The sequence below is a fragment of the Pezoporus flaviventris genome, unplaced genomic scaffold (assembly GCF_033815535.1).
Source record: "Pezoporus flaviventris isolate CSIRO_AGI_PZ_B2104156 unplaced genomic scaffold, CSIRO_AGI_Pfla_v1 ptg000063l, whole genome shotgun sequence".
Lineage (NCBI taxonomy): Eukaryota > Metazoa > Chordata > Aves > Psittaciformes > Psittacidae > Pezoporus > Pezoporus flaviventris.
In genome coordinates, this window is record NW_026892611.1 from 3,960,419 (window position 1) to 3,978,900 (window position 18,482).

Below are 18,482 nucleotides of genomic sequence, written 5' to 3' on the forward strand. Positions count from 1 at the left end.
TGAAGATTTCTTGTGAGCCAGAAAGCTGAGGGACATACCTATTACCTTCTGAAAGCTGGCTGTTAGAGCAGGAGCACAGTGGCTGTAGAAACAGCATTCATTTAGGAGGTTTTAGAAAGTAATTTTTAACAGCATTTGTGAAAGCTGGCACAGTCTCTTCACTTGAGCTTCTTGCATTTACCTGCTTGTGCTGTTTTCAAGTCTGAGTGCAAGTACTGTCAGCAGAATAAATGCTCTTTGATTGATTTGCTTACCAGTCTATTTATTAAGAGTTATATAAAAGGTATGAAGTGTACAGGAGCTAATGTGTCACCTGTGTCCTGTGTATACACACTCTTTCTCTGTAACTTTTCCTTAGGTACTAGCCACAGCTACATCAGTGCAAGTGGAAGACCTTCAAGGCGGGGAGGAAGTGCCCTAGGCTCAACAGCCAGTAGCAGTTTACTAGATATAGATCCCTTAATTTTAATCCACTTGCTGGATCTGAAAGATAGAAATGGAATGGAAAACCTCTGGGGCCTTCAGCCACGTCCACCTCCCTCTCTTCTGCAGAATAGAGGTAACTGTACGTCTGACATACATTCTGATTTAATTCCAACCTGGAAGTGTCTCTGGGAATGCAGTCCCAAAGTTAGAAGCAGATTTGAGGAGAGAGTAAAAAAGGATGACAGGCAGCCCTTTTCATGGAAAGCTACACTTCCATATCTTCATGCTGCATCCTGCTGCCTCCTCACATGTTCTTTTCCTTAATGGTTGACCTCAGCTTGAGAACACAGGGTGACTCAACTGGAAACAGAAGTGTGTATCGGGAAAGGCCTTCTCATCTTTCCTTGAGGAATGTGACTGAACCCTTGGCTGTTTTGTTTAACAACCTTGTAGAGGTGCAGTTCATACAGCTTCTTTGACTGCAAATGTGGGAGATGAATGAAATGTCCTTTTCTAGAAGGGGTTAGCGCTGAGAGACAAAACAGCACAAAGTGGTTGTCAGCTGCGGAAGTAGTTGCACCTCTCACCTTACACAGTTTGTGCGCTTGGTGGCTGAGAGTACCAAGAGCACAATTTATACTGATAAGAAGTAAATCCTGGAATTTGCTTTTGCATGAAAAAGGCATTTAGACCCAAACTAGGAAAAATGTGTGGTAATGAAGCTGGAAAAGCCCATATGGAAGAAACATGGATCAGAATATTGGGAGCCAAAAACAGTGATGGTGTTTAAATAATTGAAGACTTGGAAGAGAGTCTGTGGTACAGTTAAGACCCTTCAACCAAAAAAAGCGATTAACTTCATGTGCAGCAAAAGCAGTTAGCTCTCAATTCCAGCACCCCTGGCTGTTGCTGAAGGCTGCTTGTTTCTCTTACTAGTGAAGAATTAAAATCAGATCAAACCTCAGTGATACATATATCATGATTAACACTTACTTGAAGGTAGCTGGCCCACTACCACAACATCTTATTTCAGGTTATTCTGAAACAACCGTTTGGTGACTTAATAGAATAGAAGAGAAATAATAATGGTCCATTTGCTCCAAACTCTTGCTTTGGCTGCAGCAATGACATTGCTGATAGTGAATCTAAAAGCTGGCTCAAATTATTTGTTCCTTTGTGATTAGCTTTTAAAATGTTGCCATGTAAACAGATGAGTTTTCAGCTGAATGTAATCCATGCTTCTAAACATGGAAGTCCCTTCTGTGAGTACAAAAAGGGGAGGCAGCACATGAACTGTAAGCCTCAGTTCTGTTCTGGCTGGAAAAAGGCTGAGACAAAAGGACCTTAGGCGCAGGCGTTGCATTTGGTGCTGTCCTGCTTGAGCAAGATTAAGGTCTGTTGTATTAAGTGGCTTCCTTGTCATCTTTAGCTACTCGCTGCAGTGCTGAAATTGTTGGGTTTGCTGAGGTTCCCTTAAGATGTGACTGTTCCCAGAGCTTATTCAGGTCAGTCAACTAAGAGAAAGCTGCTACTACATTTGGATTTTGCCAGACTTCACCTCCTAAGGTGAAGGTTTCCAAGAGCCGCTTGGCTTTATGGTTTTGAACAGCTGAATTTGCAGTGAAACACAGAATTCATAATGGTTCAAATAAACATCAAATGTGATCTAATTCTGGCTGAGCAGCACACAGGCTTACTTGGGTATTAGCTGCTCAACCTGATCTTCTGGTGTTAGGTACTTAAGGGGATTCCTTCCCCAGTTGCAGATTTCTGTGATTTCTCTGTGTTAATGGGGTGTTGTGTTGGTGGTATGAGAATCTTGGACAGGCACTCAGCAAATGTTACAGAAATGTGTAACAAATTTGACTGGCATCCAGGCTTGTGAACTGAAGCTGGTCTGGCAACATAGAGGAGCAGCTCAGTTGTCATCAAAATTCATGCATTAGTATTGGAAGCCTTGCTTCTTCCAGCGAGCATGTTCTGGAGTCTTCTATGACGGGCAGGGAATGGAAACCTGACCTGGTAGTTGTGCAGTGCATGCAACCTAAATATGGTGCAAGAATGTCTGTCCCTCATTTTCATAGCAGGGCAAAAGGTAGAATTCTTACAGCTGCTAAAAATAGATGTCTGTGTTTATTTGACAGCGTTACTTACCTGTTGTGTTAACTTTCCTTTGGTAAAGCATCATCCTATTCTCTAAAAGATCGAGACCAGCGGAGACACCAGGCGATGTGGCGCGTGCCCCCTGACTTGAAGATGCTGAAAAGGCTCAAAACGCAGATGGCTGAAGTTCGTAGCAAAATGTCTGATGTGAAAAACCAGCTGTCAGAAGTGAGAAGCAGCAACCCTGGCTCATGTGATGGGCAGCCCACTTTCTTCTCCATTGAGCAGGGTGCTTTAGCTGCCTGTGGAACAGAAAGCTGCAGCAAGCTGCAAGAAATAGGAATGGAGCTACTAACAAAGTCTTCAGTTACCAGTTGTTACATAAGGAATTGTAAGTGCATTAAATGTCACCCTTACAATGTTGGTTGTATAGGTGGTTTTATATATCCAAGCACCCGAAATAGACTTCTTACAGTTAGCCATGCTCAAGTTCAGCTATAAGAATACAGAAACCTAAAACCTGCACTGCCTTACTTTCAGTAAATGTTAGTAATGTAATTTTACTAAACATTTTTAGTGAACATTCCAGTAAATGTTACTGAAGCTGGCTTCAGCCTTTCTTGGTAAAAGCACCAAAACTTTCGCTTCACAGCCAGTAACACACCTAATGCAGTGAGAGTAAACTTCTTAGTAAACTTCAGAGTTCTGAAGTTTAGTCCAGTATTGAATTGATCCTACCTGAAGGTCATTTCCTGTTGACTCCTGCTCTGTGTCTGGCCCATCTATGAACTTGAGGATGTTTCCGGATGCTTGCCAGTGAGTAAAGTTAAAACATTCCAGATTTGTTATACTTTAATAACTTGAAATCTTGCCGAGGCTCCCCTGGGAGAGGCTTTGCCTTTTGACAGGTGACCTCTTTCAGAGAGAGCCCTGTCTGTTCAGGTCCTGTCACTGGGTCTTGGTGGCAGAGCTGGTAAGCCAATGTGGAATCTTTTGGATGCCAGCATGAAGACTATGCAAGTACTCTGCTGCTTATGATCCTGAATAAAAGCACTAGTTGTTAATTCTCTCTCAACTTTCCTGTTGCCTGGGGGAGATGATTTTGCAGCCTTCTGAGTTTTGATTCAAGTTATTACTTGAATTATTCTGGACCCAAGATGAGTAAGAAATATATTATACACATGAGCAGACTAAAGAACTGGTAGAACAGTTCTATTTCCCTCCATCCCTTTTAGTATTGACCTGCAAAACCGCTTTTGCAGCTCCAGCAAATATCTATTCTGTATTTCATCAGTCCCACAGAGCAGAGAATTTATTCTCTGAAAGAGAAAGTTAAAGTTGGAGCCCTGAACTCTGCCATCAATAAGATGTGGAAGGCTCAGCTCACTTCAGTGGAAGTGCTAGCTTTTGTTTGTTGTGTGGTTTTAATGCCAGCTCTTTCTTTAGCAAATGCCTCATTCCTCAAAATTTATTAAGGCACCGGGTAGGAGGAGAGGATTAGGCTTGTGGTGTTCCGTAAAACAGGAGCAATCTTCTGGTTTTGAAGCCTGGATCCCCCACCTCCAAGGGGTGACTGCAGAACTTGGATTTGCTGTTCCAGTTAGCGTTGCTCTGTTCCTCTACCTGGAGGAGTTTCTGTGGCAGAATCCACAGTATCATGTGCTCCAAGAATGGTTCATTTGGGAAGTGGTAAACTCTGAGAGTCCCATAACCTGTCTCTCACTCTTGCTTTCGAGGTCCTTTTTTACACTCTACTTTGAATTTAAGAGCTGAAGGGATGGTTTGGGCTCCTCTTAATCCTTTACACTCTCATCATGATGGCTGAAGGAATCTGGATAGTGGCTTTCTTAAGGGCATCTTGGTGTAAGGCAAGTGAACATTATTTTGTATAGTCTTGGCCACATCTGTAGCTAGCCAGGCTTCCCTGTAGCTCACGTCTTTGACAGGAAGGATGAGGAATGAGTTTTGTGCAGGCCTGGGAGTTAATGAGCATAGAGACTAAAATGAAGCTTAACTTGACTTAAGCACAAAGGCAGAGTGCTGCAGCACTCTGACTGAACACTTGTCACATCTTAAAATATTTTTGCAGCTGCAAGTAAGAAAAGTAACTCGCCCAAAACTGTTCGCTCTGGAGCAGCAGGCAGCCTGTCTTTACGGAGAGCTATGGACTGTGTGGACAGCAATCTTCGCTTAAAGGGAGACACTCAAACTTCTGAAGGTAAACATCTTTCTTTGTGAGATGGGGGGCATCTCAGCATCTCGCGTACAAAAGCTTTTCAAGAAGTCTTACTTGGTAGCTGATGAAGACAGGCTGAGAAAGTTGGGGCTTTTCAGCCTGGAGAAGAGAAGGCTGCTTGGAGACCTCATAGCAGTCTTCCAGTATCTGAAGGGGGCCTATAGGGATGCTGGGGAAGGACTCTTCATTAGGGACTGCAGTGATATAGGACAAGGGGTAACGGGTTAAAACTTAAACAGGGGAAGTTTAGATTGGATATAAGGAGGAAATTCTTTCCTGTTAGGGTGGTGAGGCACTGGAATGGGTTGCCCAGGGAGGTTGTGAATGCTCCATCCCTGGCGGTGTTCAAGGCCAGGTTGGACGAGGCCTTGGGTGAGATGGTTTAGTGTGAGGTGTCCCTGCCCACGGCAGGGGGGTTGGAACTAGATGATCTTAAGGTCCTTTCCAACCCTAACTATTCTATCATTCTATGATGTTTCCCTGAGACTCGGCTGGATCCTTTCTCGAATATAGTTAATGATGTTGTACCTTTGGTAGCTGATCTGTGAAAGAGAACCTCACAGATGACTTGCAGAACGTAAATATGTGTGTTAACAAGTTCTGATCTCTGAAGATGTTTCAGGAACTAATTTTATAGTGAGAATCATAGATCCAAAAAGTACTGACCCATGTTTAAATTGTAATTTGCCTTAAAAGGAATACAAGAAAATCCCACATACATGTGAGAAAGAGTATTGATACTGTGGGCTCTGAGTTTTAAGGTGCCCTTCCTTGAGTGGTAACGAAACATCTAACACAGGACTTATGTTTTGCCCCTTTTAAGTGTTCTGAGGAGGAGTGGAGTACCAAAGTTGTTTTCTTACAGTGCTAAATGGATAAAGAAGGCTTGGGTGGGAAACTGGAAAATGCCAGAGAGTCATTTAGATGGTGTAACTTATAACCTCTGCACACAGCTTCACCCTTGTCCAAGGCTTGAAAGGCTGTGGCCAGGCAACTTCACATTGATAGCTGTGGAAAATGATAGTGAGGAGGTTGTCTGTTACTGAAAGATAAATAGAAGATAAGTTTTTAACTACACAATGCGGGGAAGGATAAGCATGAGGGTGGGGCAGGTGTGCTTGTGCATACACGTGTTTGGAACCAGGCTGGTGCTGTGAAACAGCTGGGTGTTCAGCTTCTTGAAATAAGGCTCGACATGCTTAGAGTTTTCCCCCTTTTCTCAGGTGGCGTAGGGAGCTCCAAGTTGAGTGGTCGGCACCATTCTGCCAGGGCCCTGGCTAACAGCAGTGTCCCCGAGTCACTGCCAAAGACAGAGGAGAGGCCTTGTGATGGTTCAGATTCGGATATGGGAGTTTCTGGCTTAAATGGCTTAGCTGCTGTAGAGAAGACAAGGAAAGTTGGTGCTCTAGGGTAAGCATTTGTTCTCTTTTCCTCTTGTTATCTCCTCACCTGCCTTTCCTTGATCTAGGAAGAAAGACACCAATCAACTAAACCCAGGTGCTTGTAGCATGGAAGAGAAATTCCTTTCAATTTATTTGGTTGCTGCTGTTCCCTCTGGATATCAATTTTTAGTTTAATAACTAGGTTACAAGGGTTACAAGTCATCTTTTCCATTTTGTTTTTTTTTGGTTTTTTTTTATTTATTTCTATCAGCTGTGGATGCAGTCTGACACTTGGCTTGGGAAGGCAGGCCCATCCATATTCCCACTATTCCTTGCAAAATACCCTCTAACTGAAATTTACAACTTAAGGTTTCCTCAGTTAAGACAGTATTTTTCACTTTGACTCTAGTTTTTCAGCAATTTCATAATAACTCCCTGTTGGCTGACAAAGCAAAGTGCCATGGGAGTACTCAGGGTTTTGTTTTTTTTTTTCTAAATACCTGGAATCACCATTTTTGCAAAATATTCGTAAACTTTTTCAGGTTTATTTTGTGAAGATGTTAAATATTTCTGCATCAATCCAAGCTGGAAGTTTAAGTGGATATGCAAGAGAGTTAAACAATGAGTAAAACTAGAAGTGGGACTAGAAGGATTAAAGCTGAATCTCTAACGTGAGTTTTTCTACTTCTCCTCAATTCTCTCTTAAGGTCAACTTCTAAAGGGTGTCGTACAGAAGGAGCCCAGTCAGGTGGTCTGGAGAGCAGCTCTGACACAGGTGACCTACAGACTGTCCTTTCTGAGGGGGCTTCTGCAGGGCCAGAAGAAGGTAAATTGAATGTTGCAGAGGGCAAATGTAGTTTGACCACACACCAGTCTGGGATGACCCATTTCTGTAATAGAAATAGTTGGAAGGGGAAAGGAAAAGAGGAGGGAAAAAACCCTCCATCAAACCCAAAAGGTGTTTTCATGGCGGTTGACCTTTGCTGTAATAATTGGCAGCTGTAGTGTGAATCTGAGTGAGGAGTGGATGTCTCTGTGTCACCTCTGTCTGGGGAGAAATGGTAATGGGACAGTGCAGCAGGCAAAGACCCAGTGCCATTACATGGGGCCATCTATTTCTCTGGACTCCTACTTGCTTTTCATACCTCTTAATAGGGCTCCAGGTCTTTGCTTTGGTGTTCAGTTGCATGGCCTTGAAAATAATTTCTTATCTAATTAAAATAGCAGTCAGTGACCTTGGCTTTTAAGCCTGCTGCCGTCAGGGACAACGCGTTGGTAACTACCTCCACGTCTGCACTAGACTCTCTCCAACACTTCATTCGTGTCGGGTGCTGTGGTACATAAGCCAGTTTCCTTAGAGACTTGGAGGAGACTTTTCCCCTCCCTTCCTGCATCCTTTCCATGCTGGAAAAATTATTATTGCATTTTTTTTTTTCTTTTTTGAAAGTCCACACAGAAGAGTTTTTCTTATCTTGCTCAAACTCTGCTGCCTTCCACCCCTGCACTAATTTGAATTTCAATGACTGAATTGTAGCGCAAAGCCTATATTAAGGTGCCAGCATCCATCTCTAGCTGCAGTGTGCAATATTGTGTAGGAGTTGGCATTTACAGAAGGTCTCTCAGTGACAAAACTGAGTTTCTGCTCTTAGTCACTGCAGTGTGATGATGATGCGCTCCCGCAGCTCTGCTATTATAGCAGAGAACCTAATAGGAAAATGTTTTTTTTTTCAGTTTTAAGAACTGAAATAGTTCATTGTTAAAAACCCCAGGAAACAAACTTTACTTTTTTTTTTTTTTTCTTTCCTTTCAGAGGAGAAACTATGGTAGGGCTGGTACCTCAACTCACTTTACTTGCTTTTTCTTAGCAATGAGTATCCACTCTTAAGAAGTGAAAGAGCAGAGCAAACCCCTTCCATCTCCCACAAAACTGCAAAAAGGAGCATGTTCACCTCTGCCAGTGCCTACTCAATGTTTGGCAAAACAAAAGGAGCCACCTTGATTATTAACTATTGTGGTTCTTTTTGTAGGAAAACTAGTTCTTTATGTGCCTGAGACTTGAACAGAGTATTGCTGCTTGAAAGGTGTGGTGGGTGGGTACATCTGCTCCATGGGTCATGCTACCTCTGAACTGTTAAAAACCTGCTCTAGTGGAACGTGTTCCTGCCCATGGCAGGGGTTGGAACTGGATGAGCTTAAAGGTCCTTTCCAACCCAAACTATTGTAGGATTCTAGGGGGAAAAAAAAGCTACTTTTATTTTCTGTCCTCATTGCAGAGGTGAGCAGAGCAGCTGGCAGGGGAGCACAGCTCAGGCAGGAAGGGGCTGCAGGCAACCAAGCCTGCCTCAGCTGGTGACGTGCTGGAACTCCTCTTGTGCCAAACAGCAGAATGAGGGCATTCCCAAAGCTGGTACCTGCTGTTCTGTTCAGTCCCTTAGTGCTTTGGTAAATGCCTCTGGCTCTGAATGTGTTCCTTCTCTTGTTCTCCTGCCAGCTCTTGGGATTTGATATTGCTTCCTCTCACAACCAATCGTGAGACATTGAGTGCTTCAGTCACATAGGTCTTGCTGCCATCATTTTTGGCTTGTGGGTCTTTTTGGGTTTTTTCACAGCTGGGGTATGTCAGAAGCATGTCCTTCATCTCCTACCAGGAATGAGCAGTGACAGCGACATTGAATGTGACACAGAAAATGAAGAGCAGGAAGATGGTGCCTCTGCCTCAGCAGGGTTTAACCAGTCCTTCTCAGTCCAGTCCTCCAGTGAAGGTAGGAGTGACCGGGGAGCCCACCTCCTGCTCCTGCCATGCTGGATGCTGCCAGATCAGAGATTGCTGAAGGTTGCTGTTAAGGTATCAATACTCAAGCAAGTGCCAGTGAGATCTGGAACTCCTCTCTTGGGATCCTAATAAACAGATCAGAGGGTAACTCTTTCTATCCCTGAGAAGTCAGGGAGGTGCTGGGAAACCCAGAGCTCCTGTTCTTCTGGCTTGGAACTCCCTGCACACTAGGACTGGTGCTGTATGTCAGCTCTTTTCAGGGAGGTAACTGCTGCTTTAGACGTGGATTTGCATCTTCCTTGGCAGGAATGTGCTTTGAGCACTTCAATGTAGTTTCCAAAACTCATCTCATGCTTCTTTGAAAAGCTTTAACCTTCTGATCAAATTAAAAGCTGTGAGGTGACAGCTGATGCTGGATGAGGTTGGCTTCTGGTTGAATAAGCATCCCACACTGCAGTAGCAGCATGGCCAAACAACTTGCCTCTGTAATTGGAGTTTGCTGCTTTGCTGTGTCTCTGCAGCAGGCACTAAAACCCCAGCTCATGGGAAGAATCACAACATTGTTCATATCTGTGTTTGAATTTAAGCCCCTGGGGCAGTTTTAACTCGGTGTCAAGTGCATTGTGTGCCAGTATACTGGGGATGAAGTACCACACAGCGGGCTCTGCCAGTAGCAGAATGTTCATTTGCTCTGTTCCAGTTGCTCCTCTGGTAATGGATGCTGGTTCTTCTTTGGTTTCAGCCTCGGAGCGGTGTGCAGCATTCCCAGAGGGTGACCAAGCCGGTCCTGATGATCTCAGCTTTGCTACTGGAGAAGACAGCACCAGGTAAGGGTAGCTGCTCAGCCTGCAAGGTGGTGGTAGCCCTGGGGATGCTCCTTCCCTGTACCGCATCTCAGGTTTGCAGCGATGAGGGGCAGGTTCACCTCACTGGTGATGGACAGGCAGGTGCTGGGGCTCCTTCCTGGCTTCCCCAGGGCCATGTTGCTTTTCAAGGCAGTCTGTAGCCACTGTGCAGTACCATGGGAGGGCTGGCTGGGTTTGCACTGCAGTGTAATGTCAGTAGAAGACTCTGACTGAATTTAAGTACCTGGCATGAAGTTTTGATTCATAAGACTCTGCTTGAAGCCCTAAATGTCCTTACATGTTGGTTTCACTGACAGCTGATTTTCTTCGGAGCAGGTAGAGAACACGTTCAGGGCCTGAAGACCTGTGGCTCATGTCCTTGGGAAGAGGGGCGTTTATTTGCTGGAGCTTAGCCCAAGGCTGTTATTCGTGGCTGTGAGCACACTGCGTTCTGTCCAGCACCCTCATGTGGTTCTTCTACAGTTGTCTTAACCCAGTTCCTGGGGTGAAGTGACCTTTGGAGGTCTTACACTAATGTCTGCATTCCTGCTGGCTCTGTCAGCTCACATGCTCTTAAAAGGTGCCCCAGAGGTGCTGAAGCCCCATTTCAGGCTGCTGCTGTTGTGTTGCATCGCTGGGCCAACCGTGAGTATGTGACTGTCCTCAGTTAAACTGGTGTGAGCAGGTTGTGCAAGGCTGCTGAAGCTGGCAGATGGGATGGACAGAGTTGGGGTGAAGCAGCTGCTGTTTTCCTCAGTCGAGACGTGGACCACCTGAACCCACCACCACCCTCTGCCATGGCGTGTTGCATTCTGAGCTGCTAAACTACTGTGACGCTGTGGTGAAAGCCAAATGCCTGGTCAGTGACAAAGCATGAGTAACTGTCACTGTTCTTGTCTGTGTCTCCGCTGGCTGTACCAGTGTTCCTGTCTGAGTGTTCCACAGTGTAAGTGCTGTACAACTCCTAGTTTAAAACTGTTTGCACTTTGTTAATAAAATGAATGTTGAAATCTGATGTGATGTTTGAAGTGTTTGTGTACAAGTACTGCGGTAGAGCATGTCAGTGAGTACAGTGCTGCTGCCTTGACCTTCTCCAAGGAGAACACTTGCCTGTCATGCGCTGGTCACCCTTTTCCTGAATTGCTCCATAAAAAGTGCTTAAATCCACCTGGGATTTGTAAAGCTGTTATATTCTAGAACCTCCTATACTCAAATAGGAACTGCGGAGGAGCCAATGCTTTCACACAAATGTAGTTTTGTGTAGTTTTGTGTTTCCTAGCTAGAGGGAGGCGCAGCCCTGAGCCACTTCAGGCACCACTTGCTCTGGTGGCCAAGTGCTGAGGGTGGCCTGTGACAGGCTGTGCCCTGTGGTAGTGGATAGGGGATGTTTGGTGTTGTACAGGGCTGTGTTGATTACACACAGCTCAATTAGCAGTAATCATGGTGCTCTGCTTTGTCACCACTCACAGGTGCTTTGCTTTAATGAGAGGCCCATGGTGAAGGAAGTGGTTTGATGGGGCATGTGCCCCACTCTGGTGCTGGGGTCCAGGGAAGGAGCTGGAACTGCCACACTTTGCTTATGTTACGGAAAATAACCTTACACAGCACTGGCTTTTTAACGAGGAGGGGGAAAGAGGTTTGGAGGACTTAGTTATCTGATTTGCTGTAACTGCCCCTTCCTTCCCTTCAGAACAGCTCAGAGCTGGGTTATGACGGGCCCCATGTGATAACACCATGGGTACCATGGTACCAGCTCACACAACCACTGTTGGCCAGTTCTGGTACATGCCACACAGAGGTAAGCTGCTTTCACCATGGGAAAGATGTTTAAGTCAGAGGGTGGTTGCTATCTCTGTTAGCTCTTAAATAAACAGACTATCTGAAGTGTGGTTTAAATTACTGTTTTATTAAGATATTGGTAAAACTTGAACAGTTTTTCCTGTATAAACAGCTTCATAAATAAAATATGGATGACTAATACATGGTTGAAACTAATAGGTGGACTGTAGAACAAGACTACGGAGGGAAGTCCCAACACTGGCAAATGGTTTAGTTTATTCACTGCATCAAGAACATGTTATTGTCATGAACACGGTACCACAGAGAGGTCAACACAAGCCCCCATGTCACAACCGCTGGCAGGAGTGCTTGGTATATGGTGTGAGCTTGGTCCCGCACCCTGTTCCTGTCTCAGGTGAGGAAACCACAGTGCACATGCGATACAGGAGTTGTATTAGAGACCCCAAGGGTTGTACTAGACCCTAAGGGAGAGGATTTTCGCTTTACTGCTGGCAAGTACAGTGCGAGTGCCTGATGGGTGAGGGCAAGGAAAGGATGGGAACGTTTTAAGTCAAAGGTTGTGTTAATGCTTCATTATTGCACATGATACAAGGGTAGAAAGTTTTGTTCCTGTTGCAAAGGATATGAATTAAAGAAAGATTGCCCTAAATTATAGGCATGGTCAAAGCCGGAGTATCCCCTTCAATGGCTTTATGTGACTAGTGCCCAGTGAGTAAATTATGCTAAAACAGTCCCTAACTTAGACCAATCTTTTTCATTTGCTTTTTCCTGCAGAACACTGCCACGGTGGGGAGGATTTCATGAGGAGGCTGGCTCTGAACTACAGCAGCCGTATCTATGAACATGGAACCCATTACACCTCATCTGCCCACAGGACATGTTTCTCACCGATGCACCACTATAAATGTGGTATAAGGTAAAGTCTGCTTCAGCATTGTCCTTGCATGCTGCAATGCAATCTCAATCCACTACTGAATGGTTTTAACTGGCAAGGACAATCGATGGCACTTCCAGGTAAAGAAAAGTTCTATACATGTGTTTCCACCCACCATCAGTGCAAACCGCGGTGGGTTAAGGGCACCCCTGTCCCTGCACTACAGACACCCCAGAGCTGCACCTTCCAAAAGCGTGCACAGGGAGCAACCAGAGCGGGGACTGCATGAATCCCATCAGGACTCACAGTGAAAAGCTTATGAGCGAGTTTTGAGCAGCTTCAGACAAACAGCCTGGAGCCCCCTTCTCAAAACCACCACAAGTTCACAAAAACCAACATAAAAAATGATGTTTTCACTCCCTACCTCCTAGTTCTGCACACAGGGTTAACGCGTAAACTGAAACTGATGCGGGTTGTCTTAACGCGGAACAGGGATACTTCAGCTCTTTATTGGAAAGATTCGTTATACAAATTTCACCACCACTACGATACACAATAAAAATACAAAACACAGGTCACAGACTGAATCTCAGTAGCAACAGTTAATAAATACAATTAGATGCTTTTATATTAGCCTAGTATCTTTACATTGTCACCAGATAGACAATCAAAGTACGAGATACAGAACACTTAGATACCGTTAGAGAGGGATTATTGCTTACGTTAGCAAGCAGCAAGTAAGGGCACAGGAGTTTGAACTGAAGAGAACTACTTCCTATCATCAGTGGCGTTAAGAGAAAACACTGCATTTCACAAAGCACTGCTTTTTGTCTAGTGGATAGAATCAAGAGCAGCATATATCAGACCAATAACCACTACTTGTAATAGTATAGAACTTTTAAGGACTTACCTTACAAATGGTTCCTATCTACTCTATAAATATGCATTTAGTGAAGAAATGAACACTTGCTACCTATACAACGTTTTAACCTGACCACACTGGAACTATGATGGCAGATTTTTTTTCTCCTAGCAAGGTAAATGGTATGAGTGGCAGAATTATCACTTATGAATCCACACCTAAAAAGCTAAATCCTTCCCCAAAACAGCACACATGCAGTCGAGCACTCATCAACCACTCCTGCAGACTGGGAAGAAGTTTTATCATCTATCACAGCTCTTCATTCTCATTTACTCACACACAGAATTGCACTTACACCACCTTCCTCTCTGAAACACGACAGTAAGATGGACTTTCAATACGTCATTATTACTGTGAAGAATTTAAAACAAAGGCACCGCAGAGATGCCCCAGATTTGCATATTTTATCATCTCATGATTTCTCAAATTTCCTCAGTAAATCTGAATTGGAACATATGCTGCAGCTAAAGAGAACGGCGACAACAGCTAAGGCTTAGTAAGATGATGGATAAGAGCCAGTGATCCTGTAAGAGTAAAAACAAAAAGCCTGAAAAAGATCAAAAGAATCTAAAGCCACGCTCCAACTCCTGGTTACTCACAAAGCCTTTCACTGTTCCTCAGATTGCTTTTAAAATAGTGCATCAAAGGCAGAAGCAGCAGAAAGTGGCAGAACTCAAACCTTGCCATCTTGTCATGTTGAATAATCTCCTGACTACTTAATACTAAAATACCTTGCAAATTCTAGCTAAATACTGTTATTAAATTGTTACTGCTAAAATGATATGAGTTGTACAATAAGTGCCTATGAAGACTGACTTTATTCATACCCTTCCAAATATTTTACTGTAACGAAGAACAGCAACAGGTATGTATTTAGTGGAGCTGATGAGAATCATCTGCTTACTTATGTCCCAGTTAAGCGCTCCCCCATGGGTTCAACATCACCTCAACAGTAGGGATAAGCCAGCAGGTACCACGCATTTTCCACTGTGGTAAGTTAACACTGCTCACTTCCCTTTCCAAACCCAGGTTTCACCAAAGCAGAGCTCTGGCTGGCCACTGAGTTTTACTCGCTCCACAAAATCCCAAGTGCAGCCCCTGCTCTGCTGCACACACAACGTTTCCACATGTCTGTGACTGCTCTGGCAGACTGGCATCCGTTCCTACACACACTAGAAAACACCACACTGCAGCAGTGATGCTGCTCGGAGGCACAGGATGCTACCATCCTTCCTGCTGCAACTTCATATGAAATTATGCCTTTGCCACCTAGAAACCACACAGCTCATCAGATTGCTCATTATCTTGCGCAAGCAGTTCTCTGGTTTGACTGGTTGAGTGGCAGTAGTATTGTACTGAACATCTCCACAGATTGGTTTAAGACCTGAGATGAAGTTACGGAGGAAAGAGGTTGGCTCACAGAAATAAGCACAATCAATGTTCAATGAAAACCAGTTGAGAACAGTTTCCTAAACTGACAAACAAGAAAAATGCCACTAAAAGCACCGGAAAGATACGAACCTCTAGCCATAGGAAAGAATTGTTTTTAACTACAAAACCTAATTTTCTTCATATTCCACTCTATGTTACATGAACAAAAATAGGTAAATTGTGAGTCTGTACCTCAGCTGGAGTCTGAGAACAGAGCAGTAGGAGCTCAGTTTGTCCATTCTTAAGTTACCTGGTAAAACCCTGTATGGCTTTTAGTCATCTACCTGCAAAAGTGGATAGAACTTTCTAATTCATCTTAATGCTTGCCTGAAATAAATAGAAAGCAGAACACAAAAAAAAACCACACACCTGGACTTCTACGGAAACTCCCCCCCCCCCCACTCCAAAAAAAAATTTGGCAGTTCTAAACCAGAATCTTGCTTTACATATTGCTCCACAGATGTATCTCAGGCAGGTTCAACCTCTCGCATTTGTAAGGACTGTTCGTTCCCTAACAGTGTCTATGAGGTGAACCAGCTGTTTGGCTTCCACCGGTGAATGTGGTCAGATACTCACGTGTGCGGGTGGTTGGTGGCTGCGGCATTGCTCAGGGTGGCACCACCAGCAAACTTTATTGAGATTGAAACAACTACATTTGTTAATTCCTAGATACATTTACACATAGTTTGAGCTTTGCAGGGGATGGGAGTACAGTTCGGAAATGCCCACCTTGTTTTCGCTTTCTGATGATGCCGGTTTTATTTTGGGAATGTCTACTTTGGGAGTCTGATGGGGGAACACGAGGGGGGTGGTTACATTTTACAGCATTGATGAAGGTATGACTCTGGTATACAATGACTTTGTCTTCGCATCAAAACCATGCTTTCACTGTACGCTCTGTGACCAGCCAGCCTCCAGCATGGGGAGTGTCTGCCCCACACCCTTGTGCTCCTGCAGCCCCGGACAGGTAGGGACAGACTCGATCCATCTGGGTGGGGAGGCTCATGAGCCAAGAGCAGCATGTGAAACTTTGGTTTGAGCCTGGCTCCTCGTTGCCTCTTCCAGCTACAGAGCCGGAAGCGAAAGAGCGCAGCTCGTTTTCCCAAGGATTTGAATAGTTCATCTTCCAGCCCAACGCAAATGGGGGATATGCCCTTCACCCTGTAGATACTCTGCCCTGTAGCACCCAAACTAAGAGGAGCGTTGTACTCCCTGGGATTGCTCTGTCCACACATTGATGATGTGGTGCACTCTGGTGATTCATTCTTCACTCTTAGGCCATCGATCAAATTTGCACTCTTTGGTATGCCAGGACTAAACACTTGAATTGGTGGCAGACATTTGGCACTCTGAGGTGTACTAGTTTCTGGTTTTGTCAGGTCTAAATAGCTTTGATCGTCAAACAGGTTGATGCTCGACCCTATGCTTAAGCTAGTTCTGTCAGTGAAAGAATCCACCCGTCCCTCATACCCTAGATCTGCAGGTGCCGAGCACTGGTGCTGGGGCCACGGCCGTTTGCAGTCTCCATGGTTTTCTTTATCTTCCCCGTTGTCTTCCTGCCCACCTTGAAAAGAGTTCTCTGTCCAGTCTGACTCCTCGCTAACATTGACTGCCGCGTTCATGTCCCTGAGAAATACCACAATGACAGTAATGTTGTCGCTGGAACCGGCATCTCGAGCAGATGCCACTAATTTATGTGCTACCATGCTGCTGTCACCATTATTCTCCTTTAGATGGTCAGCCACCACTTTGACTGCCTCATCGGGATTGACTGTGTCATAGAAACCATCACAGGCTAAAATGAGGTAGTCTTCAGAGCCATCTAGTACAGTGGAGGCAGAGTCTGCATCCCCACAGATGTATGGCTTGTGCTCAGCATCCCCTGTGGAGAAACACACAGATACACGTAAGACCGTGGGTTTGCAGCCACTGCATCTGGAAGCCCTTTTATTAACACAGCATGAAGCCAATCACTCTTAACCCAAGTTAAAGCAATTATTTGGAAATTATTCCCTCAAACTGTAGAGGAAGAAAACGGAGGTTATTGCTCACAGGTCTATCTTCAGCTGTATTTCCAATTTGATTACTAGAAAATTAAAGTTTTTAATTAAAAAGAAAAGTCTCAAAAAGGAATTAAAGCCCACTCTTACCAATAGCTCTGGAGACTGACAGGCTCCCATTCACCCTCCAGGCTCCGAACCAGACCACACAGCCACCAAGTGCCTCAATGCGCTTCTTCTCATCCTAAACAGCAAGGCAAGGTAAGAGAGTGTTTTGGACAGAGCCCTTAGTGCTGCCATCACGCTCTGAACACTACAATAAATATTTGGGTGTTTTCACAAACATGGCACAAACAAGAAGAAAGGAGATGCACACACATCCATACCGACTTCGAAACAAACCAGGATAACTGGAGTATACCCTCCTGCTCCAGAAGACACTGACAAGGCAGCACGCAGTGTCCCAGCACCCCCATAAAGCTGATACCTGTCAGCTTCAGTGGTAAACACTGCCCGGGTGTATTTCAAACAGGCTGTTCTCACCTCCCGATCTGGTTTGTGGGGTTTCATCAGTTCCACAGCTTGGCCTCTCCTTACGAGCATAACTTGGGAGTCCCCGAGCCAAGCCACATGCAGCATATTTCCTCGGATGAAAGTCACCACCCCAGTGGTTCCACAACGCAGACTCTGGAGAAGGTGAAAAAAAATGGCCCCAGTTTTAAATAAGCAACTAAAGAACCATTTCAAAGCATTTCCTTGCTTAATGACTGAACATGTTGATATTGCAGTACACAGCTGTTCCCACGGAGGAACAGGCCTTAATTTTTGCCTTGTGGCTTCCCTTGCACTGGAATTGCTTTCTGGAAGCTGGGCTCTCCTGTGCTCCTGTTGTACTTGACTTCCTGTGCCACTTTCCTACCTGTTGACATTAACATACACCTGTTAATGAACTTGGAGGGAGGTTTGGTTGTAAGCATCTTGAATTCCCTGCACTTAACTCAGCCCTTGCATGAGTTTAGGAGGCCTGGAAGTCAGTTATCCATTTATTCTGGAGCTAACCAAAATGTATGTTGTAGAGATGAGGAGGAAAAAACCACCCCAAGGACTAAACCTAGTTAGCATTTGAACACATGAATGTTCAGCAGCATCCTTCTAAATGAACTGGCTGTTGTAAGAAGTGGAGGCTGACATGTTTATGGAACATGAAGAAGCCCAGCAGTGGGCCCTGGCCCTATGGAGTGTGCATGGACAGCTCTGTGCTGAGCGCTGGGCTATGCTCAGCACAGCACTTGGAGCCCACCGCTTACAAGGACAAAATCTATTGACTAATACACTCAAGTAACCCAGTCACCTCTCTGGCTGCCTTCTGGACAAAGCGCTCATCGGTCACCCGGAAAGCTCGGCACAGTGCTTCTGCTGGGTCATGCTGAAACATCTCCTGATGGACCATGTTCACATGGAGATGGATGGAGGCATAGATGGCAGCATCCACTCCCCCGTGACCATCAAACACTGCAAAATAAGCTTGCTCCTCTTGGTCCTGTCAATGGAAACACATTGAGAAAACAACTCAAGAAAAAGCAATGCAAACAGTTAATTAGATTGTCTTAAAACTTTTGAACTTGAGATCTGTGGCATCCTTATTTAACTGCACTTAGAGACAGAGTTTCCACTGGAAAATCAAACTATT

At 44.7% G+C, this 18,482-nt stretch overlaps 2 protein-coding genes across 6 annotated transcripts in view; one reads left to right on the forward strand and one right to left on the reverse strand.

Moving 5' to 3' along the window:
• The window catches only part of TRIM37 (tripartite motif containing 37), a 29,190-nt gene extending 18,410 nt beyond the window's left edge, over positions 1 to 10,780 (forward strand). The window contains exons 18-25 of one of the 5 annotated variants that reach the window (XM_061470251.1): positions 359 to 559; positions 2,609 to 2,920; positions 4,619 to 4,747; positions 5,989 to 6,175; positions 6,855 to 6,973; positions 8,757 to 8,909; positions 9,663 to 9,747; positions 10,102 to 10,780. In XM_061470251.1, coding sequence (XP_061326235.1) covers positions 359 to 559; positions 2,609 to 2,920; positions 4,619 to 4,747; positions 5,989 to 6,175; positions 6,855 to 6,973; positions 8,757 to 8,909; positions 9,663 to 9,747; positions 10,102 to 10,105 — 1,190 coding nt within the window. In that variant the 3' untranslated portion in view covers positions 10,106 to 10,780. Of the gene's footprint in view, positions 1 to 358; positions 560 to 2,608; positions 2,921 to 4,618; positions 4,748 to 5,988; positions 6,176 to 6,854; positions 6,974 to 7,371; positions 7,484 to 8,756; positions 8,910 to 9,662; positions 9,752 to 10,101 lie in introns of those variants that run through there. The other 4 variants (XM_061470253.1, XM_061470252.1, XR_009746387.1 and 1 more) reach the window with 4 other exon arrangements.
• A 1,335-nt stretch (positions 10,781 to 12,115) lies between these two features.
• Positions 12,116 to 18,482, reverse strand: part of PPM1E (protein phosphatase, Mg2+/Mn2+ dependent 1E) — a 65,042-nt gene continuing 58,675 nt past the window's right edge. Inside the window, exons 4-7 of the mRNA XM_061470255.1 lie at positions 18,144 to 18,332; positions 17,336 to 17,479; positions 16,943 to 17,036; positions 12,116 to 16,674 (exon numbers count right to left, since the gene is read on the reverse strand). Of these exons, the coding sequence (XP_061326239.1) occupies positions 15,605 to 16,674; positions 16,943 to 17,036; positions 17,336 to 17,479; positions 18,144 to 18,332 (1,497 nt within the window). The 3' untranslated portion in view covers positions 12,116 to 15,604. The remainder of the gene's footprint in view (positions 16,675 to 16,942; positions 17,037 to 17,335; positions 17,480 to 18,143; positions 18,333 to 18,482) is intronic.